Below are 23,334 nucleotides of genomic sequence, written 5' to 3'. Positions count from 1 at the left end.
CTTAACCTTGTAATCATTTGTCTTCCCCAAACCTGAAAATGGCTAGCGCTCCACCTTAAGTCACCCCACTACTCAGCTGCTGTCAAGGGGGGCATGGGGGTCTTTATTTTTTTAATTAAAATATTTATGTATGTTTATTTATATTTATTTATTTATTTGCATGTGCATGGGTGCATATGTGTGTGTGTGTGTGTGTGTGTGTGAGAGAGAGAGAGAGAGAGAGAGAGAAGGGGGCAGAACCTGGTTTTCTGTTTCCGCTGTGTGGGTTCCAAGATGGAGTTGAGGAGCTCAGGTCTTTGTGGCAAGTGTCACCATTGTGCTGGACCTAAGGGAAGTCTAAGGAAAGTGCTTGCTTCCTTAGAACTGTACAAACATCAAACAATACAGAGATTAGCTTAGCACGACCTCTGTGCAAGGATGACATGGATATTCACAAAGCAGTCCACATTAAAAAAAAACAATGGCCATTCCTGTCCATCATCAAATTCCAGTAGTTTGGTTATTAGGTTTTTTTGTGTGTTTGTGTGTTTGTTTGTTTTGTTGCTGTTGTTTTTGTTATTTGTTTTGTTTTGTTTTTCTCAAGATAGAGTTTCTCTATGTCACCCTGGCTATTCTGGAACTCACTAGGTAGGCCAAGTTGGCCTTGAATTTACAGAGATCAACTTGCCTCTGCCTCCTAAGTGCTGGGATTAAAGGCATACACCACCACTGCCTGGCTTATTGTTATTAGTGTTTTAATTTTTAACTTTTTTTTTTCTGAGAGAGGGTTTCTCTGGCGCCCCTGGACTATCTGCCTCTGCATCCCTAGTACTAGGATTAAAGGCCTGTGCCACCATGCATTGCTAATTTTAACAATTGTTATATTTCTGGGTGGGATGTGTATGCTGTGGTGCGTGTATTGAGGTCAGTATTTTCTTCCTTTCCACAGCTGCGTAACAATCCACAGTGTGGATTAGGCCATGTTCTGTGTTTATCCAGCCACTAGCTGAGGGCCACTTGTGCCATTCCATTGCTGTGAACACTGATTTGGATGGTGATGGGAAAATGTTCGGGTGGGCGGGCATGCTTCCAGTTCTTTTGAGTGGACACCCAGGGTGCTATAGTAAGCCCTGTGGCCAATGTACTTTCCTCTTTTCAGACAGGAGCTGATCTTCTTGCCTTCCCTCTTCAAGTGCTGAGGTTACAGGGGTGCACCCGCTCTCCCCAAACCAGGCTGCCACTGTAGCTTTTAATCATTTGAAAAACCGCCCAATTGTGTATGTGTGTGTGTTTGTTTTTTGAGACAGGGTTTCTCTGTGTAGCCTTGGTTGTCCTGGACTCGCTTTGTAGACCAGGCTGGCCTCGAACTCACAGTGATCCACCTGCCTCTGCCTCCTTAGTGCTGGGATTAAAGGCGTGTGCCGCCACACCGGCTTAATTGTTTTATAATCTCAGCATTGATAGATAAGGATCTTAACTTCTTTTTATCTCCTCCTCTTTCTTTTCTTTTCTTTCTTTCTTTCTTTCTTTTTTTTTTTTTTTTTTTTTTGCTTCATCCTTTAATGCTGGAGTTCAAACCCTGAGCTTTGTGCATGCTGGGTAAGTGTTCTACCCCTGAGCTGCAAGCCCAGCCCTTAAGCATTTCAGTTCCTTCAGCCTGGGATCGCCTCTTGCTATAGCATCTTCTTTGGTTTAAGCAGAGTGTGTACAGAGGGAGATCTTAGGGAGGCTTTGACAGTTTTTACTTTCTCTATTTTGTGGTGCTAGGACCAGGGCTTTGAGAATTCTAGTCAAGAGTACTATTACCAAGCTATAATTGTATTTCTTATTGCTTAAAACTTTTTATTGGAACTAGAAAGATGAAGCAGGAGGTAAATGCGTTTGCCCTCAAGCCTGGCCACCTGTGTTCAATCGCCAGGACTCACAAGGTTGGGGATGGGAATGACTTTTACACCTGTGCTGTGGCATGTACATGCATGCATGAGATAAATAAATGTAATTTCTTAAAAGATTTTTTTCTTTATTATGTGTACAGTGTTTTGTCTGCATGTATGCTTGTGTGTCAGAAGAGGCTACCAGATTTCATTACAGATGGTTGTGAGCCACATGTGGTTGCTGGGAATTGAACTCAGGACCTTTGGAAAAGTGGTCAGTGCTCTTAATCTCTGAGCCATCTCTCCAGCCCTAATAAATGTAATTTTTAAAGTCATGTGTGCTTACAATCATGTGCATGTGAATGTTGAGATGTGCCTATACATGCATGCATATGTGTGTGTGTTTGTGTGCACATTTGTATATGTTCTTGGGTGTGCATGTGGGTGTGTGGTCAGTTTAAAGAGCTAATTTATCTGTCTATAGTTCCCAGTTATTCAATAAACACTAACTTAGGGTGGCTGTGCTGCCATTTTGTAGATGTGATCATATCCCAGATGATCCAGTAACTCTGACCTACTCAGCTGAGAGGACAGATAGGAGAAAGTTCCTCTGTGGACAAGGCCTTCGGTGCTGAGAGTGCAGCAGTCTAACGCAGTTCCAACTTGCCAGCCTCCAGGTGGGCTGAGCCCATTCCCTGCCACAAATCTCTTAGTGCCCATTTTCTGTAAGGTCTAATTTTGAGACAGGGTCTCCTTCCATATCCCAGGCTAGCCTTGAACTCTTGATTCTCCTGCCTCAGCCTCTTGAGTGCAGGGATTAGAAACCTGTGTTCCCGCTGGGTGTGGTGGCACATTCCTGTAATCCAGCACTTAGGGAGGCAGAGGTAGGCAGATCTCTGTGAGTTCGAGGCCAGCCTACAAAGTGAGTCCAGGACAGACAAGGCTACACAGAGAAACCCTGTTTCGAAGCCTCCCAACGCTACTTCCCCAATCTGTGTTCCCTATCCTTTTTACCCCTGAATTACTCTTGCTACAGAGGAAGATGGCCCATCTGTTTCCCATCGGATAAACCACACACACACACACACACACACACACACACACACACACACACACACACATACACACACGCGCGCGCGCGCACACACACACAGAGGCTCCAGCTAGCACTGCGTTGTAGGGAGAGGGGAGCTGCTACAGACATGACCTAGCATGTTTACAGTGTACGGTTGACCCTCTGAGTCATCCCATAAGCCCAGCCCAGCACTGCTGGGTTTACTTTCCTTAAATGTACAGAAAAGGTGCCAAGTCATTCTAACTTGTAATTTCAGAAGTCAAGTCCTGCCTGGCATTGCCTAAGGCATGGTGTCTCCCTGGTTGGAGGGCGGGCAGCCTCCGTGGGCTCTGCTCAGGGGGCCATGCTCTACAGGGCTGGGCTGGGCTGGGCTGGGCTGGGCATGAGTGGTGCTCCTCAGGCAGCTTTTAGGGAGGCTGGGCCCTGCCTAGCAGCCAGCTGGGCAAAGTAGGTCGGGAGAGATCGCCATCGTTGTCTTATTTCTGATAGCTCCTGGATTACCCTGTGCAGGGTGCAGTGATGGTAGTATTTGCAATGTTCCCATGGATATGAAAATCAATGTTTTTGGGGCCTAGAGAGATTGCTCGGTGGAACTGGGTTCAGCTCACAACCATCCCTAAGGCCAGTTCCAGGGGGATCTGATACCGTCTTCTGACTTCTGTGGACATTAGGCACACACATGGCATACAGATGTATGTGCAGGCAAACCGCCCATACACACAAATAACATTTAAAAAATGAATTTTGTGGGTGGATTGTCTCCTGGGCTGGTTGTGAGTAGCTCACAATGGATAGCAATGGCTATTTAGGGTAATGCCAAGAAGCTTGGGGAAAGGGCTTAACGACTCTGGCCCACAACTGCCCCTGGGACACTTGGAAGCCATGAACAGTTATCTTATTCATAACACTGGGGTAGGGACAATGACGAAGTATATCAACCCAATTCCCAAGCTCAGGTTCTTTGTTTCCCTCTCAGAATCCTAACCTCAACTCTAACCTGGCAATGGCATTCAGCCAGGCCCCTGATCTGGTGACCAGGACCAGGTGCAAGCATTTACCCAGTGCCACTGTGTACAGCAGGAGAGGACTGTCGATGGCTGTTCCCCCAGGCAGCCCAGGGACACGGTTCTCTCATTACTGTCCCTTTGGTTTTTGATTCATGAACTCAGCCCCCCAAGTGTGCAAAAGTGCATGCCACATGCTCAAGCTGCAGGACGAGTCTGCCTGGGTTCAGAGCTCCGAGGAGGTACTGGGTCTGCAGAGCACATGCGTTCAGGCAGCATTGTGTTCTATAAAGAATTCCCATTGAAGCTGGGTGTGGTGGCGCATGCTCTTAATCCCAGCACTCAGGAGGCAGAGATAGGCAGATCTCTGTGAGTTTCTACAAAGACAGTCCAGGACAGCCTGGGCTCTGTGTAATAGAAAAACCCTGTCTCGAAAAACAAAACAAAACAAAACAAAACAAGCCAGGCGTGGTGGTGCAAGCCTTTAATCCCAGCACCCAGGAGGCAGAGGCGGGCGGATTGCCATGAGTTTAAGGCCAGCCTGGTGTACAAAGTGAGTTCAGGACAGCCAAGGCTACACAGAGAGACCCTGTCTTGAAAAACAAAACAAACAAACAAACAATTCCTGTTCAGATTGCAGCTGAGAGAAAGCTCTAACGAGGAGGTGACCGTGGTCAGCAAGTTTTTTTTTTTTTAATTTAAATTTTAATTAATGTCCCAGCACTCGGGAGGCAGAGGCAGGCGGATTGTGTGAGTTCGAGGCCAACCTGGTCTGCAAAGTGAGTCCAAGACAGCTAAGGCTACACGGAGAGACCCTGTCTTGAAAAACAAAACAAAAAAACAGATATTAATTTTAATTAATGTATTTGTGTGTGTATGTGAAGGCCAGGCTGGCCTCAAATCCACAATCCCCCTGCCTCAGCCTCCAAAATGTTGGGATTTCATCATACCCAGTACTTGGTGAACTCTGATATAATCACAACAACAACAAAAAATTCCTGCAACAAGTTGTATCTCTGTCCAGCTGGCAAGAGTGAGAAGGTGGCTGAGGCAGTGACTCTTGTCACACTGGAAGGTGGCAGTGCGGGGCGAAGAGGGCTGGTCACACCAACCTCCAGTTCAAGTCTCCCTTTTAGCTTAGGGCTTAGTGCTGAGAATGTCCACAAACACGACTATGAGGAGTGAGTGGAGGTAATTATAACAAGGGGAAAAAATGTGACATGCTCTAAATGTTGCTTGAGGATGTGGAGAGGGGAGGAAGGTGCTTGGATCCCAGCCAGGCAAGCACACTCATACTGAGCCATGGCCTCTGTCTGCTCTCACCTTCTTTTTGTAGGAGTTCATTTATTCATCTATCTATCTATCTATCTATCCATCTATCTATCTGTCATCTATCTATCTATTTATTTATTATCTATCTACTTATAAAATAGAGGCTTAGCTGACTACCATGGCACTCAAGAAAGGGAAGGCAGATCTCTGTGAGTTCAAGGCCAGCCTGGTCTATAAATCAAGTTCCAGGCCAGCCAAGGCTACATAGTGAGACCCCATTTAAAAAAAAAAATCAAAACAAATAAACAGATAAGCATAGGGTATCACTGTATAGCCCAGGTGGGCCTATAACTCACCATGTAGCCCAGGCTAGCTTCAAACTTGCACACACACACACACACACACACAGCCTCAGCTTCTATAGGGCACGAATGCCAGGCTTGAAACACCATAGTCATTTAGGAATTTATTTTAGTTGACAGTTTTGCGCTACATAAACAAAGAAAAAAAGAAAAGGCACTGCCCTATGTTCCTTTGCTGTGTGTTTAAATGTAGCTTTGAAAGCCGGGTGTGGTAGTGCACACTTTTAATCCCAGCACTTGAGAGGCAGAGGCAGGTGGATTGCTGTGAGTTCGAAGCCAGCCTGGTCTACAAAGTGAGTGCAGGACAGCCAAGGCTACACAGAGAAACCCTGTCTCGAAAACACCCCCACTTCCCCCAAAAACGTGTAGCCTTGAGAGCTGCGGTGGGTGGGGCTGCTAAGACGGCTCAGTGAGGCCCCCCCCCCCCCGCTTAAAGTCATAGAACCAACTGCACACAATAGTTCTCCCCCACATCTCTCTCTCTCTCTCTCTCTTTCTTTCTCTCTCACACACACACACACACACACACACACACACACATACATATACACAGAGAGACATGATAAAAAGATGACACTGTTCTCTCTTTGAAAACCAACCAACCAACCAACCAACCAACCAGGCTGAGCATGGTGGGCACATGCCTTTAATCCCAGCACTTAGGAGGCAGAGGAAGGCAGATCTCTGTGAGTTCAAGGTCAGCCTGGTCTACAAAGTGAGTTCAGGACAACCAGTGCTACACAGAGAAACCCTGTCTAGAAAAACAACAACAAAGAAAACCAACCAACCATGGGGCAGCAAGTTCTGCTCCTACAGAGCACTCTGTGCAAGACTGTGATGATCTAACGGTGTCAGCGTGGGTTAAGTGTAAGAGATTTATTTGTGCCTCTTTCCAATTTTCACTGTGAAATGCCCTGGCCTCTCGGATCCAGTGGACAGTTTCTATTTTCCCCCCTCTTTGGGATAGAGACTTACATAGCCTAAGCTAGTCTGGAACTCTCTATGTAACTGAGGATAACCTTGAACTTCTGATTCTCCCGTCAGCTGGATAGATCTAGCGCAGAGCTTCCTGCATGCTAGGCAGGCACTCTACCAACAGACACCCCCTCCCCCTCACACCCCCAGGTCCCAGCACTCCGGCTGACAGTTCTGTGGCTGAGGTCACTTGTCCCAGGACCGTCAGTGTGCCCCTTCATCTCAACAGTCTCTTCATCTCTTAATGACAGGAGAAATGATGACCTCGCAAACCCCGAAAGAAGGCATGGAGCTCCTCTGCCATGGTCTAGCTGGGTGAACTTGCAGTGACAATTGTAGGTGACTTGAGCTAATGTATCACGAAGAGTGAAGCTCACTCTGGCATTGCATAGTGCCCCACATCTTGATTCATGACACTCCACAAGAACAGCGATGCTAACACACGCCCTGTCCTCCGCGGAGTGGGTATGCCTGTGTGGGCTAATGCACGTGGTATCAAGCACAGAAGGGCTGCCATCCCAGCCTTTCAGACAAAGAGACCAACAAGTACCTTCTGTGCACGTGTCTTCCTCTTCTCCCACCTGCTTGCCCACTGATCCATTGCATTCTCCAAGACAGAGCCTGGCAAAGTGCCAGGGACCAAAGATGCTGAGCTTGCTGACTTGCCAGCCATCACAGCAGCACAGTGCCCAAAGTCCTCCAGGAGAATTAATAAATAATCTCGGCATCTTGAGCTGGACTCAAAACAGCCTTTTTGTTGTTGTTTGTTTGTTTTTGGAGACAGGGTTTCTCTGTGTAGCCTTGGCTGTCTTGGCCTCACTTTGCAGACCAGGCTGGCCTTGAACTCAAAGAGATCCACTCTGCTTCCTTGAGTGCTGGGATCACAGGTATGCGTCACCTGGCTTCAAAACAGCTTTTCACTCTGCCATTGGGCGGAAGCCCAGGTTAGTTTAGGTGATTAAGAGGCCTAGAGGCTGGTTTGGGGCTGTGGTGGGGCTGGGACTCATTGCTAAAATTCCTTCCTTGAGAGAAACTTCAAACAATGTCTACCCTCCTCCCACGGTCCCAACGACAAAAAACAAACAAATAAACAAACAAACAAAACGAAGGCCTGCACCGAAGTTCACTGTGGGGAAAACAATGAATTGCCTGGACCTCCTTACTGAGCCTAGGTGAGGAGTTAAAGGGCTGTGGACATTCTTCCCCCTAGTGGGCTGCACCCAAAAAGTATTACTCAGGAGGAATGAGTAGCCCCTTATGGAAACCTGTCCTATCCCCCCACCCCAGTCTCTATAGGCTCCACCTCCTCTCCCCGGGCGGCTTGAGGCCTTGGCAGGTGGTAGAGAGGATATTACAGCCCCTTATGCCAGGTAGAGCGAAAGTATAAATGATAACAAGCCCAAACTTTTGCAAGGTGAGGTACAGTGGATCCCCCAACATGGTGCTTGCTTGGCTTTGAGGACAGCTACCACAGGGGCTGACCCTGAAGTGTGCTGTGCCCTGGAGAGGCTTATGCTGAGCGCTGAGCATTTCATGGACCGGAGGTGTTACAGTGAAGACCGAGGGACCTCTAGGAAAATTAAATACTGTGCAGACAATGCAAGTTAATATAAAGCATTTAATCTTTAAATAACTTTATTACTAAATTAAAAAATAAATTGTGTGTGGAGCCATAGGTTATATTCTCCATGAAGTCCAGGTCAGAATACCAGAGGGAAAAAAAAAATTTTTTTTTTAAAGGGTTTTCAAGACATTTTCTCTGTGTAACAGCCCTGGGCTGTCCTAGACTCTATTTGTAGACCAGGCTGGCCTTGAATTTGCAGAGATCCACCTGCCTCTGCCTCCTGAGTCCTGTGATTACAGATGTGTACCTCCCATCCAGCTCGAGGTTTTTTTTTTTTTTTTTTTTAAATAAAGAGGTATGAAGGGCTAGGTGCTGCGATGCTTGCCTTTGTAGCCAGCACCCTAGGAGACAGAGGCAGGCTGATCTCCAGGAAGCTGCTTCTTGGATGCACAAACTGTGAACTCTGGAGCCTTTTTCAGATTGGAGAACTGATCATTGGTCCACCCCCACCCTCTCCCCAGGCTGCAACGGAGTAACTGTCTCTCGGGGGTGGAGGAGCTGAAGGAAAATGCATTCCCAGAAGGCACATGAAACAAACATTAAAGTTTTTCTTGCAATTGTGTTTTAAAATTTCTTAAATTTCTTTGAAACAAGCATTGCACATAATGGGACTATCATGCTGACCTTTCATTACCTCCTCCCAAATTGTTCTACCCAGATTGCCTGTAAGAAACGTGCCTGTAGGCTGGAGAGATGGCTCAGAGGTTAAGAGCACTGCCTGCTCTTTCAAAGGTCCTGAGTTCAATCCCCAGCAACCACATGGTGGCTCACAACCATCTATAATGTGATCTGATGCCTTCTTCTGGCCTACAGGTGTACATGCAGGCAGAACACTGTATACATAATAATAAATCTTAAAAAGAAAAGAAAAGAAAAGAAAAGAAACCTGTAGCTGGCTCTACCTTTTTTTCTTGGCTCAGTTGTCCAGGGAACCTGAGGTGTGTGTGCAAGGTGAGAAGGCTCTTGAGACTCAGGGAGCTGATCCCACCACCGTGTGGACAGCACAGGCTCCATGTGTGGTGGATCCCAGGGGTCTTAGAGGCCTGTTAAGGGGACTCTTCAAGGCACGTGAACTAAGTTGCGTTGTCTGAAACATGGAAATGTCAGATGTCACGTCTTTCTTGCTTTTTGTGTACAGTGTGGGGTGCATGAGTTTGTGTGTATTCACACTTGTGTGGACTCAAGGCTGGAGTCTTCCTTAATAGCTTTTCACACTATTCACTGAAGCCAAGTCTGTCTGGTGAATAGAGCTCACTAACAGCTCCACCTTTGCCTTCCAAATACTCAGTTACAGGAGGGGCAGCCACCTGTCATGCTGTGGGTCCCTGTGAACTCTGTTCACACTTGTGCTATGACTCCCTAGCCCACATGACCTCCATGCCCCCCCCCTCCCCACCAAGACAGGGTTCCTCTGTGTAGCCTTGATTGTCCTGGACTCGCTCTGTAGACCAGGCTGGCCTCGAACTCAGAGATCTGCCACCTGCCTCTGAAGGCTGGGATTAAAGGTGTGGGCCCCCACGCCTGGGCCATGACTGCTTCTTGCTGCCCTCATCAACAGTATTCCCCCTTCACCTTACAGGAGTGCCCCCACAGCCAGCTCCTTTACCAGGGGATCCTGACAGCTCCGAGACAGGTCAGTCAGTCACATGCTCCTTACTCAAACCAGACTTCCAGCAGCATCTTCCTTATCCACGAACCAAGATCTGCACACAGTAAGAGAAAGCATTCTAAAAAGGTTCCAGAAGTCCCTGACCTTATCTTAGAGAAAACTGCAGCTCACATTTAGAATCTCCTGAATTTACTTTTTCACAAAATTCCAATGAAACCAGTGACCTAAACTCCCAGATGTCTGTGTGTGCATGTGTGTGGAAGCTAGAGATTGACACCAAATGTTTTTTCTCAACTACTGTCTATTTCAATTTTTTCTTCTTTGGTTTTTTGAGACAGGGTTTCTCTGTGTAGCCCTGGCTGTCCTGGGCTCACTTTGTACACTAGGCTGGCCTCAAACTCATAGTGATCCACCTGCCTCTACCTCCCTGAGTGTTGGGATCAAAGGCATATGCCATGGTACGTATCCCTTGGACTAGTGTTTTGATATAAGTGAGTATATACCGTCCGTCTCTTTTTGCTTCTGGGTGAACTCACTCATTATGATAATTTCTAGATCAATCCATTTGTCCACAAATTTCGGGAATTCCTCGTTTTTAATAGCTGAGTAGTATTCCATCGTGTAAATATACCACAGTTTCTTAGTCCATTCTTCTACTGAGGGACACTTAGGCTGTTTCCATGTTCTGGCTATTTGTATAGAGCAGCTATGAACATGGTTGAGCATATGTCCCTGTTATGTGGTAGGGCATTTTCTGGGTATATTCCAAGGAGTGGGATGGCTGGGTCTTGAGGAAGCCCTATTCCCATTTTTCTGAGAAAGCGCCAGATAGCTTTCCAAAGTGGTTGTACTAGTTTGCATTCCCACCAGCAATGAAGGAGTGTTCCTCTCTCTCCACATCCTCGCCAACATGTGGTGTCATTTGAGTTTTTGATCTTAGCCATTCTGATGGGTGTAAGATGGAATCTCAGTGTTGTTTTGATTTGCATTTCTCTGATGACTAACGAGGATGAGCATTTCTAGTCCAAGGGATATGTACCATGAAAATCTTTACTTACCAAGAAAGTGGGTCAGAGGAGAGGACATCCGACTGAGACTTTAGGCAAGAGTAGCATGGAAGAAAGGGGAAACAGTAGGACCCACAGGGTCCTGGAAACCTACAAGAAGAACTTTATGACAGGCAGATCTGGATCCTGGGGTCCTCCTCAAACTAAGGCACCAGCCAAGGAGAATATAGGCAGTAAGCTTCGAACCCCTACCAAGACGTAGCCGACGAACAGGATATTCTCCACCGTTGAGTGGAGAGTGAGATCTGACTCTCACATGAACTCTGGTGCCCCTTTTCTGACCATGTCCCCTGGATGGGGAGACCTGGTGGCACTCAGAGGAAGGATAACAAGTTACCAAGAAGAGATTTGATATTCTAAGAGCATATATAGGGGGAGGAGGTCTCCCTCAGTCACAGACATAGGGGAGGGGAGAAGGAGAGAAATGGAAGGGAGGGAAGAATGGGAGGAAACAGGGGAAGGGCTAACAATCGAGATGTAATATGAATAAATTAATAAAATTAAAAAAAAAAAAAGGCGTATGCCACCATGCCTGGCTTAAAAACTTTTAAAATTACACATATTTGCGGAGGAGTTGGTTTTCTTAGTGTGCACCATCACGTCTGCAAACTGGCTCAGTGCTGGGGCATGTTTAGCACACACAAGTCCATGGGTTGAACTAAATTTAAAAAGGAAACATTGCAGGATTCTAGTTGTAAAGAAAGCCAATTTAGATTTTAAATTGAATTTGTTGTAATATGGTCATTTGACACACTAACACCTTTGCCCCTGTGGTACATGCGTGTGCATGCATGCCTGTGAGCGTGTGTGGAAGCTGCAGGATGACATCGGATGTCTTCCTAAACTTTCTCACTTTATTGTTTTGAGGCAGGGTCTCTCTATGAACCTGCAGCTGTTTAGTCTAAATCGGCTAGCCAGTGCCTTCCGAGCACTGGGGTACAGAGGCGTGCCTTCACCCCGGCGGCAACAACAACAAAAAAAGCACACACACACAAAACAAAAACAAAAACGGGTGCTGAGGGCCTTGCGCAGCATAAGCATGGAGCCCCGCCCCCAACGTGCCTGTCTTGAACAGCTTTTCTTCTGGAGAAACAGAAGATGAATCTTGACTTTGGCTGTCTCTGCTCCTTGCCCTTATCTCACCTGAGCAGTGCAGGTACAATTCATGTCAAAGTTCCCATCATACAAATTAAATAAAAACACAATTAGAATTTTTAGTAGGTGCTAAAACTTGGTTTTGAAATTTTATTAAAAAAATATATTTGCAAACATATAAAATTTAGGATGAAAAATGCTCATTTTAAAACATGTAATAACTTAATATTTGCAAACATACACAGATGGTATAAAACCCACAGCACTAAGAAGGTTACTGAGGTGGCACTGCGCTCGGGGAACAGAAGCTTCACGGTGGCGCAGGGCTTCTCGCCTCCACCAAGAGCCGAGCACCTGGTACAGTGAGTCACGAGAGCCACGGGGCTGAAGCAGGGAGAGTAAGACCACCCGCAGCACGAACACCAACAACACGTTTCTTAAGGATTCACAGATAAAAGGGAAACACAACTTTGCATTTTTCCCACTTCAAAGTGATCGATATTGCATTGCAGCGTTTAGAGAACGATGCCAAATCTGAATCCGCGTGAAACATCGCACGCCTCTTGTGCTGAAACTGAAGAACCAAAAAACCAAAGCAACACAACCCCAAACCCAAGCCAAACAGGCTCCTGGAGGCCCTGGCCCTCATGGCAATGCTGTGTGCGGGAGAGGCCTCTAGAGTCCACTGTAAGCTGCTCTGCTCATACCCCAGCAGTCTGGATTCCTGAAAATGGAGCACTGCTGGTCCCAGAGGGAATGTACTCTGAGCACAATGGAAGAAAACCAAAGGCTGCAAGTACACGGTCCACAGCGGGTGGGCCACAGGCCGTGACCCCTCGGTCCCTGCCACCCACAGGGTCCTCCTGTGCCCTTCTCTTCCCTCTGAGTTGGTGTGATGGCTGACTCCACTGCATGCGCAGGTGAGTGCCTTCAGCGTTACTATTATCTCTGTTACAATGGCAGTTATGGCCTCTTCTACTGAAATGACAAGATTTCAAATGACATTCTTTGGGGGCAAAGAGAGCAATAATGCTGATGGTTTAAACAGATTACTTGCTAATGGATTCAATGGCATTTATAATTCCCACAAGAGGATTCAGGCTCACACACAGAATCAATGCTTGCACATGCAAAGTCTGGTCACTGGTATCTAAGCCAAGCCTGGGCCAAGGCCTTAACTTTGGGTTTGGAATGAAAGGCCACTGTCCAGGGCAAGCTGTGGACAGTCCCTATGGAGACGGCAGGGGACGTCTTTCCTGATACCGAGGGTCACTTGACATTTAGGACTCAAGGGAGGCCTGGGAGACACAACTGCGAATGGAGCAGCCTGAGAGGGACTTGGGGGGGCAATAGCTGGGGTGTGCACCCATTCAACGATACAACATTAACTACAACAAAAAAGAGCAGTGTCATTCATTGGCGACACCCCAAACACGCTGCACTCCAAACTCTGGGCTGTTCTTCCCAGACCCTTTGACCACAGGGTAAAGGTGGGGTGTGTACACAGATGGACAGAGTAGCCTAAATGTGGTCTTCTGGGCTCTGCCAACCTAGCAAGAAGCATCTCTAATGTCCCTTTCAGTTCAACTAAGGTTCCAGCAAAGACACTGTAAACACGCAAGCTACGCTAGCTAGCAGAGGTTCTGGATAGTAAGGCCGAATGAGGAGCAAGGCAATGGAGCTGACTTGCAGGCCTGGCCCGGCTCTGTGGGGACTCACTCTGGCCTGGCTTCCCAGCGATCATGATCTGAACTTTTGGCTTCTGAATTTTAAGTCAATGCTTGGAGTATATAAATCTGGGAGTTGAAACAGGTTTACCCTTTTCAAGTCTCCATCACTTCGGCACTTAGAAGTTTTCATTTACATCGAGGAAGCCTTCCTTCTCAGAGTTTCTATTTCTCTGTTTATCTAGTCATTCCTAGGATTAAAGGGTGAAAAGTAACAGACGATCTGATTGCAGATGCTCTTTAGGGTCGCCCCTCTTCACCCTCTCATAATATTACACACACTTAAAAGCATTAGTGAAATTCAAATACCTACTGGAAGAAGAATGCTTTGATTCGTCTGTTCACTGACGTCCACTGAGACCACACGCAGGGGTGATCAAACCTCCAGGCACGCTCACTTTATGAGAACGGCCCTGTGACCACCACTTCCTGCTGTCATCAACACTCACCATCTCAGTACAACTTTATCTGTCTTAGATGATGCATGAACAATTAATTTTTGGTTGCTAAATGTACACACTATCATGGAGCTACCTCTAATTGCGTATGAAGAAGCCTTAAGCTCCCCTGAATTCTGCACACTTCACACACAACTAGGCAGACAGCGAGAGAAGACGCTCAACCGAGAAGCAGAGACGTCGGCCAGGAAGCAGCTGACATCAGCATGAGCCAACTGAAGTATCCTTTAGGCTAAAAAACTAAGACCCAAGTAAAACAAGTAATTAATAAGTAATTTTCTAAAATTTCAGCTAGAAAGAAATCGATGAGCCTTTGATTGAGTTCCCGTTAAAGCTTAAGCAAGTGTTCAGGGGAACTGTCGCCTCGGCCAGCATCCTTCACAGCGAACCCTGACGCGAGCTGGTTGAGCCAACTGGGTTCTTACCCATCACTAAATAGGGCTTAGAGAAGGGAGCAGTGCATCTGAACTGGTTAAATACTACAAAATGACCTGCATCGTAGAAACGAAGACACTTTTCATTCAAAGAATATCTCAAATCACTATTGCTGAAATAATCAAGTTCTACATTAAAATATTACTAAACACCATTACATGCCATAAAAGAATAAATAGAAACCATGGCAGATCAATAGCAGCATCACAAAGCATCTGTACAGTTTCCTGCTGTGGCTGGATGAGCTCGCAGCCCAGGAAGATACTGTGAGGTTCTGTGTCTCACACTTGCTTTTTGACTCCATATTCTACAACAAAGGACAGGCAGTGTGAGTACAGCTCCCTTCTCTGCATAGCTTTAAAATGCTCTCAGCACACTGGAGGGAGGAACCAGAATGGCTTTGTCAGATTGGTCCACTGGTCCTTTTGCCAAAGTGTTAAGAAAAACAATCAACAATAATTGAACTGTGTTTAGACAGAAAAGGAAAATAAGGCTGCGCTTCACACACAAACTTGACACTTAACCCACTGAGGTTCACTACAGCGGGGCCTTCTGGTAGGATCTGGATCTGTGCGGCCCCAGCCTGTGCTGCAAAGGTGTGGAACCTCCTCCACCAGAGCCCAGTTGGGCCCTACCCAAACAGCCGTGCTTCACGTGGCAGGACCAGGGACACTTACTGAAACACAAAGAAATCCCAGAAGTTTTAAGGCCCAAGCGGGGTGCTCATAGAAAATATACTTCACTCGAACAAATACTTTCCAAAGAATCAACTTAAATTCTGATCCTTAAAATTTGAAGCTACTCTGGAGCTGACATTCAGTTCAGAGCTTCTAGGGGCAGAAGAGGAGGGAGAGTGTGGTTCCACTGAGCTCTGCCGCAAGGCTGGTGGCTCCTCCCCGAGGCCTGGAAAGCAAGCTAACAATCGGGCTCCTCATTGCACACACTTGCTTACAGCCGATGAAAACACCCACGTAACTCAGCACAAAGGTCTTTTTTGTTGTTTTTGTCAAACAAAGGTCTGCTGGTGATGCTTCACAGTGAAACCTCCGTCATCACTGAGAATGTCTCTAGAAAACATCTTTAAGGAAGAAGGCTCATCTCAGGCTCAAACTCAGGCTTCTCGAAGCTCCAGGTTCTAGCAGATGTTCCAGGATGAAGCCTGCTTGGTTGTGAGGTGGACCCCAGCTTTCACGTTGACTCTGCTGCAGTCATAGGTTGTGGCTGTCTTTGCTCTTAGTCAGAACCTGTAAGTACACTTCATGAAGTGTACTGAGGAAGCTGGGGTCATTCTGGAAGAGATGGGAAAGGTGGGAAGACACAGCATCAGGCACCTCCTCAGAACTGACTTCCTTGGTAACAACTGAAGAAAATAAGAACTGATCGGTGTGAAAAGTTCCCCAAATAACCTCCCCTCTGAGGCAGTCACAATGACAGGTGGAGTTTGTAGCCATCACTCCATCAGGAGGATATACCTGGGAAGAGAGAAGCTGCTTCCAGGTAGGTTTTTGAATGTGCACCAATGTATAATAAGCCTTGTTTTATTAAGATACAAAATTCAAGACCAAGCTGACACCCTACATACCTTTATTAGATGGATCAGTGTGTCCTGGAGCTGAGACTTGCTGAGAATAATGGAAGGCTTTCTCTGACTTTCTGGTGTTCCAACAGTGAGGGGAGAGGAGGAGCTTGCTTTCTTCTCTAGGTCTGTGGACCTGGGAACTGTCTGCTGGAACACACTAGGGGACAGCAGGACCGAAGATACTGCCATGGTTGTTGCGGTAACCAGTGGAGGGCCTGGGACCTGTGGGGCCACAGAACAACAGTCACTCTGCACTGCAGTCCAGAAGCACACAGCCAGGCCCACAAAGGGAAGTGTAAGAGTCATTAGCATGATGAGATCCACAGCACAGAGCAGAGCCAGACTCTTGTCCTCTCTTCCTTTTCTCTCCTTTCAACAGGGTCTCACCGTGTAGCCCTTGCTAGCCTGGAGCTCACCATGTAGACTAGACTGGCCCAGAATTCTATTTCCGAAGTGCAAGATTATAGCGGTGCACCAGCACACCTTTTTGTCTTTTTGTTTTTACAAATTGTGTGCATTTGTGAGTTCTGTGGCGTGGGCATGGAAGCCAGAGGACAGGCTTAGTGTTGACCTTCATCTTCTACCCTGTTGAATCTGAGGCTTGCTATTTGAGGCATTTAGCTTGACCTGCCCTGACCCTTTTCCTTAGGATTTTATTTACTCATTTTTAAAGATTTATTTATTATTATGTATACAACGGTGTACCTGTACATACACCTGTAGGCCAGATGAGGGCATCAGACCATATTACAGATGACTGTGAGCCACCATGTGATTGCTGGGAATTGAACTCAGGACCTCTGGAAGAGCAGTCAGTGCTCTTAACCTCTGAGCCATCTCTCCAGCCCCTTAAGATTTTATTTTATATGTATAGGTATTTTGCCTACATGTATGCCTGTGCACAGTGTGTGTGTAGCACTCATGGAGGTAGAAGAGGGCACTGGATCCTCTGGAACTGGCCTGACAGCTGCCATGTGGATGCTGGGTCAACTCTCCAGCTCTCTTAGCTTGTCTTTTGGTATAAAACTGGGCTAAGTGCTTTTGCTGATGAGCCCAATAGAACAAGCTAACCTAAAGCAGACAGGTTAACTTCCAAAGATGCAGGAGTATAGGCTCATAAGTAGGTGAGCAAGCACCATGGGAAGACTGTCTTTCAAGGTGGGTAAGTGAAGGGGAGTAGTGGACATGTGTAAAGATGAGGTGAGCGCGTAAGAAATAATGAGTGAAGCGTGCAGGCTGAGGAGGCTTTGTCATCAGAAGTGAGGGACTGCAGCTGTCTCCTGGGACTCTGCTTTGCCAGGTCAGGGAGTATCTCTTACTTAGAGCAGGTTGCTGCACGGCCAGCACCCACTCAGTTACAAATGATGCATGATGCCCCATTTGCTGTCAAGAAGACATTATTATTATTATTATTTGACATTGTTTTTTGTTTTTTAAAGATCTATTTATAGTCAGGTGTGGTGGGCACATGCCTTTAATCCCAGCACTCGGCAGACGCAGGTGGATTTTTGTGAGTCTGAGGCCAGCCTGGTTTACAAAGTGAGTCCAGGACAGCCAAGGATACACAGAGACCCTGTCTCCAATAACCAAAAACCAAACCAAACAAACAAAAAAACCCTATTTATTTACTATGTATACAATGCTGTGCCTGCATATACACCTGCATGCCAGAAGAGGGTACCAGATCTCATTATAGATGGTTGTGAGCCACCACGTGGTTGCAGGGAATTGAACTTGGGACCTTTGGAAAAGCAGCTAGTGCTTTTCACCTCTGAGCCATCTCTCCATCCCAAGAAGACATTGTTAGCAAGGTCTGCAAGCCACAGCAATGCAGTCCATGAAGGGGCACCTGAGACAGGTCAGAGCTCAAGTGCTAGAGCCTTTCACTAAGGTAAGAGCCCACCCACCCCAGCAGAACCTGAAACTGTTCAATGTCTCTTCAGAAAAGGGACATCCCAGGGCCGGGGAAATGGCTAAGTGCTTGCTATGCCTGCGTTAGGTTAGCTTGTGAAGACCTGAGTTTGGATCCCTGGGAAGATGTAAGAAAGAATCTGGGTGAGTGTGGCGGCGGTCCACATACAATCCCAGGGCACAGGAGGTGGAGACCAACTATGGAAGACACCTAATGTCATCTCTGGCCTTCCACATGGGTACACACATGTACACACACACCTGGGGTGGGGAGGTGGGGCGGGGGGATGTCTTTACCGAGATAGAGTTGGGTAACACCTTGGGCTGGGCAAACACTTCAGGATCCTGGTTTTGCTGCATAGACTGAAATGATGGGAAAAAGACGAACAGTTACAGCAAGTATGCGTTAGTTTGGTGACAGATCTGTGTTATCAACAAGGAATGGTTCAGAGGCTGAGAGGACTTGTTGGTAATGCAACCAATGACTTATCTCCACAATGAGGGCACAGGACAGCGGCCCCTGTGGAGTCCCCACCCGCTCCCCAAGAAGTGTGGGCAGAATCTTTCAGGAGACTGTAAGTGGGATGGAACCAAAGTCAGAGCTTGTGTAGAGTGGATAAACTCTACTAGTGAAGCTACTTCCTCAGTCCTGGAACTTGTGTTTGTCTGGAGGTCGAGGCTGGCCTTGAACTTGGAATTTTCCTGCCTCAGCCTCTGAAGAAGCTGGAATTATGCATCTGTCTGTCTGAGACTGGGTTTCACTGTGTGGTCCTGGCTGGCCTGAAACTCAGATATCTGCCGGCCACCATGCCTGGCTGAGAACAAATGATTAAAACAACTTTTTTTTTCTGCAGTGCTGAAAGTTGAATTTAGGACCTTACCCATGGCAGGCAAGTGGCTCTATTACTAACTATATGCCAGCTTCAACTTCCTCAAAGGTTCTCTGAATCTGGTTAGTGGCACTAACCAGCCTTCATCCTAAGTATACTTTCAACACTCAATTTTGTCCTTAGTGGAGAAAGAGAAGGAACTTCCTTTGGTTGTCTTGTTTTGAGACGAGGGTAGTTGAGGCTGGTCTCCAACTTGAGGCTCTTCTGCCTCACTGGCTTAGCTATGGTGGTAGAGATGTGGACCATCAAAGCCTTTGGGAAAGAACTGACGCTGCATAGCAAACACAAGGGAACTCAACCCATGGTCTTTTGTTTTGAGACAGGATAGCCCTGGTTGCCCTGGAGCTTGCTATGTAGACCAGGCTGGACTTCTACTGAGACTAAAGGCATGTGCCACTATACCAGGCAAGAATAAGACCTTAACGCTAGCACTGCCATCTGAATGAGTATTTACACTATGTAGGTGGTCTCTGCCAGGCAGCATGCAAGAGTGCAGTGCTGTGTCCTAGGGCGGCATGTAGAGGAGGCACAACCGTGGCCTGAGCTTCCAGGCTGAGTGACGGACAAACTTTCTTCCATGCTTTTTTGCATTTTATCAGGGAGAAAAAAAAAAAAAAACCAAACCAAACCAAACCAAAACAAAACCAAAAAGCAGCAGGAGCACTTGAGGCCTGTGACGCCTACACAGCCGGGCAGTACAGCCCCACCTAACTGAAAGGCAGTCAAGACTGAGGAGCACACCCACTGCCTTCCAGCTGTGACCTCGCACCACTCATCTGGACTTGGCTCCTTTTCTCACTTGCAAGTTTGCCGGTTATGAATTACTTCGATGGGCAAAGCTCTCTTCCTCCTTCTACCAATCTACCATGAAGCCTCACTAACTGCTCGTCCACACTGCCCAACCCAGGTCCCTGCTGCTCAGGCCCAAGTGACCGACAGCTTACTCTGTAATGGGTGACCTGATTCCTGTGTCTGCTATTTCCAACGAGTCACTCTTCTTTCAGAACCTTTCGGTGTCTTCCCAAGGTCTGAGGACTTAATCCAAACTCCTCAGCTTACAGTTTATTCATCTTCCAGCGCTGACACCTCAGGTTTGGGGTCCCCCCCCACCCCCATTCAGTTACAGATTTTGGAGACAGACACATACATGCACTACACCTTTGGCTGGGCATGGCTGGTGCACAAATAAGACACCTATACAAAACTGTCTCATCACTAAAACCGAGGCCTTTGTGGTTTCATCCCTCCACACGCTCCCGCCCCTCTCAGTACCTGGAGGGTTGGAGCAAGCACCATGTTGCTCAGGGAGGCCGAGACTGCGGCTCTTGCTGCTGCTGTCTTAGAGGGAGGCTCTATGAAGCTCTCAGGGGTGGCCAGTTGGCCAGCTGCCGAAGAAAAGTTGGGTGCCCCTGCACCTTTCCCAAGTGGCTGTATTTGGTCATGCTGTGGGGTCAACCTGAGTTTCTGGAGCAGATCGACACTTGGGAGGGCCGTGCTGGCTGGGTGCGCCAGGCCCACTGGGGCTCTGAAGGGGCTCTGGTTAGCGAGCAGACTGCTGTGGCCTAGCTCAGAGGCTGGCTGGTTCAGGAGTGGAGATTTCTGTCGAGGTGCGGTCTTTACTGCTTGCATCAAGGTGCTATTCCGAGGTAAGTGGGCCACAGGTGTGGTAGGAGCTTCAGCTGGCTGAGTGGGACTGAGGACAGGGCTCAGTGGGATTGGGTAGCTCGAGGCATGCTTGTCACCTGACTGTGCAATGGAGGCGGGGGTGATCAGCACTGGGGCGGTGACTTCAGGCTGGACTGCGTGGTGAGCAGCAGAATGGACACCCAGGTTTTCCGACTGAGGAGCTCCCCCTGACTGCTCAAAGGGAAATGGGCGGAAGGAGCTGGGCTCTTTCTGCGATGCATCTCCGGGCAGCTTCTCCACATCTTCTGACTCTAGACCCATAACAGCTGGTTGCTCCTTTGGCAAAGAGGTTCCAAATAGCTCTTCTACTGTCAGGTGTTTGTGACCAGATGGAGCAGACTGAAAAACGCAATCAAATGGCACAATGAAAGAACTCTCTGGAAACCAATGTAACCAAAATTCTTTTCCATCACACAGAAATATGTAGAAGCAAGAACAGAGTAGGAAAACAAAGCCTGGAGCACCCTAAAATGCAGCAGGGGCTCAGACCAGCTGCTATCAAAGTCTCTCTTGGTCTGAGGATGGAAATCTGCTTAGTGACACAATTCTGCATTGCGGAGCTCCAGCTTTTACTTAGTTTCCCTTAGTGACTGTGGCTAAGGTTAAGAGGCCTAAATGCCCATGTCAGTAAAATCCAGGGAAATGATGCCAAAGAGAGGAAAACCAAATTCTAAGTAATTCACTTTTACTGTTCTTTGTAAAAAGTTAGTATTGTACTGCAGGAACCTAAATACTCAAAACAATTTTAACCATTTCTAGCCAGGCCTTTTCTCCTCCACACCCTCAAGTTACAGAATCCCGAAGAAAAAGGAAAACATTGACACTGAAGGTGGGAGCTGGGGAAGCGGTACTCAGTGGTAGAACTCTTACACGTGCATGCATAAATATAATTTTTATTCCTCTTTTCACTGTGGCCTTATATTAAAAGTGAGATTCTGAATCTGGAGAGATTTTTATACTTTGAGACAGGGTCTCTCTGCACTGACTGCCCTGGCTGTCCTGGAACTATGTAGACCAGACTGGTCTCAAACTCAGAGAGATATTCCTACATAGTGACTCTACATCAAAATCTCTTTATAAATCATAGAACAACAACAACAACAATTTTAAAAATTCGCATGGTTCAATTTCCTCATATTCTTACTTCTCCAGAGCCGGGTTCCTAAATAAGAATATACCAAGGTTCAAATTCTCAAATATTAACTGGATAATTTACATAATTATGAACATTAAAAAATTAAATCAGCTGGGCATGGTGATATACTTCTGTAATCCCAGCAACTGGGGAGAGGCAGGATCTCTGTGAGTTCGAGAACAGCCAAGGCTACACAGAGAAATCCTGTCTTGAAAAAATCATAACACAAAAACAAAAAACAAACAAAAAACCTCTCCATGAAACTATAATCACAAACATAATTTTGACAATTATTTCACAGTTCTATTACCAAGCTACATATAGCGCAGATCTCTCAGATCTTGCGTTATTTCATTCATTCATATATATATGTGTGTGTCTGTATAGCATGTAGTGTGTGTTTGTGTGTATCTCAGGCTGACCTTGAGCTTTCAACAATCTTGCTTCAGCATCCTGACTGCTTAATGTCCAATAATTAATAATTCTTTATGATAAAACAAATGGTTCAAGATTCTGTGGCAAAAAAGGACTAGACCTTGCATGGATTGTTGGATTGTTCACACGTGCAACTCCAGGATGGGGAGACTGAGGCAGGAGGATTAGTCTGAATTTAAGGTGAGGCCAAGCAACAAGGTGTGTTCCAAGCCAGACAACTAACCAATTTCCCCATGTCCCCAAACCACTCAGCAGGCTGGGAGCAGAGCACAACTGTGACACCAGAACTAGAAGACAGTGGTAGAGAATCAGAAGTTCAAAGCCATCCTCAGCTACCTACTGGGCTCCTGGCTGGATGAGACTATCCCCTAAAACTTAGCCCAATCTAGTCCAACTTAGACAAAATCAAAGAAAAGCGCTGGAAAACAACAGCCATATCCATTAATGCACATTAGAGTAGGTCACAATGCTCACACTGCTACACACACCAATTCTGAAAGATAAAGTCTTAGGGCTATTCTGCAGAAATTTCAGGCAGAAGAAAGTTCTATGTTAAAGAACAACAATTAAAAATGAAAAAGCAGAGAAAACACCCTGGGGAAAGATTACCAAAAGAATTTAATAAGTGAATTAAGAAGTAGAATGAAATAAATCTTAAAAAAAAAGAAAAAGAAAAAGAAAAAAAAAAGTGGAATGTACTTTGTGTCTCAGCACTAGGTGGCAGGGTTATAAATCAATTCAGCACCTCTGTGTAAGAGCAGATTAGGGATTTGTAGTTGTTTTAGACAACCACGTAGCTCTTGACAACATCCAAATTTCAATGATTTATAATTCCTTGGTTTTAGCAGAAAAAAAATTTTTTATTTTGTATTTTTGAGAAGGAGTGCTGGACAGGTGGGCACGGGGGGACTTACTGGCCAGCCTAGCTAGCCATCATGGCAAGCTGTGGGCCAATGAGAAACTGCTTAAAAATGAAATAAAATAAAAAGGGAGGTGCGATGGCACCTGAGGTGGGCGTGCCCTCCCCATGCATGCACATATGAAGAGCTGGGCATGGTGGGATGTGCCTGTAACCCCTGTCCTTGGGAGGTAGAGACAGAATGATCAGAAATTCAAGTTTGATTCCAGATTATACAGGAAGT

General features: G+C 46.6%; 1 protein-coding gene and 1 non-coding gene across 3 annotated transcripts in view; one reads left to right on the top strand and one right to left on the bottom strand.

Moving 5' to 3' along the window:
- The first annotated feature begins 347 nt into the window (after positions 1-347).
- Positions 348-452, top strand: LOC127187344 (U6 spliceosomal RNA). Its single transcript, XR_007830487.1, has one exon. It is a non-coding gene; the product is annotated as a U6 spliceosomal RNA (small nuclear RNA).
- Positions 453-13,323: 12,871 nt separating this feature from the next.
- The window catches only part of Dcp1a (decapping mRNA 1A), a 52,911-nt gene continuing 42,900 nt past the window's right edge, over positions 13,324-23,334 (bottom strand). For both annotated transcript variants that reach the window (XM_051141002.1, XM_051140994.1), the window contains 4 exons: positions 20,209-20,961; positions 18,344-18,409; positions 16,139-16,357; positions 13,324-15,845 (listed from right to left, as the gene is read on the bottom strand). In XM_051141002.1, the coding sequence (XP_050996959.1) occupies positions 15,765-15,845; positions 16,139-16,357; positions 18,344-18,409; positions 20,209-20,961 (1,119 nt within the window). In that variant the 3' untranslated portion in view covers positions 13,324-15,764. The remainder of the gene's footprint in view (positions 15,846-16,138; positions 16,358-18,343; positions 18,410-20,208; positions 20,962-23,334) is intronic.

The sequence above is a fragment of the Acomys russatus genome, chromosome 3, assembly GCF_903995435.1.
Source record: "Acomys russatus chromosome 3, mAcoRus1.1, whole genome shotgun sequence".
Taxonomy (NCBI): domain Eukaryota; kingdom Metazoa; phylum Chordata; class Mammalia; order Rodentia; family Muridae; genus Acomys; species Acomys russatus.
Note: the sequence above shows the minus strand (reverse complement) of the source record. Positions and strands in the feature narration are given on the sequence as shown.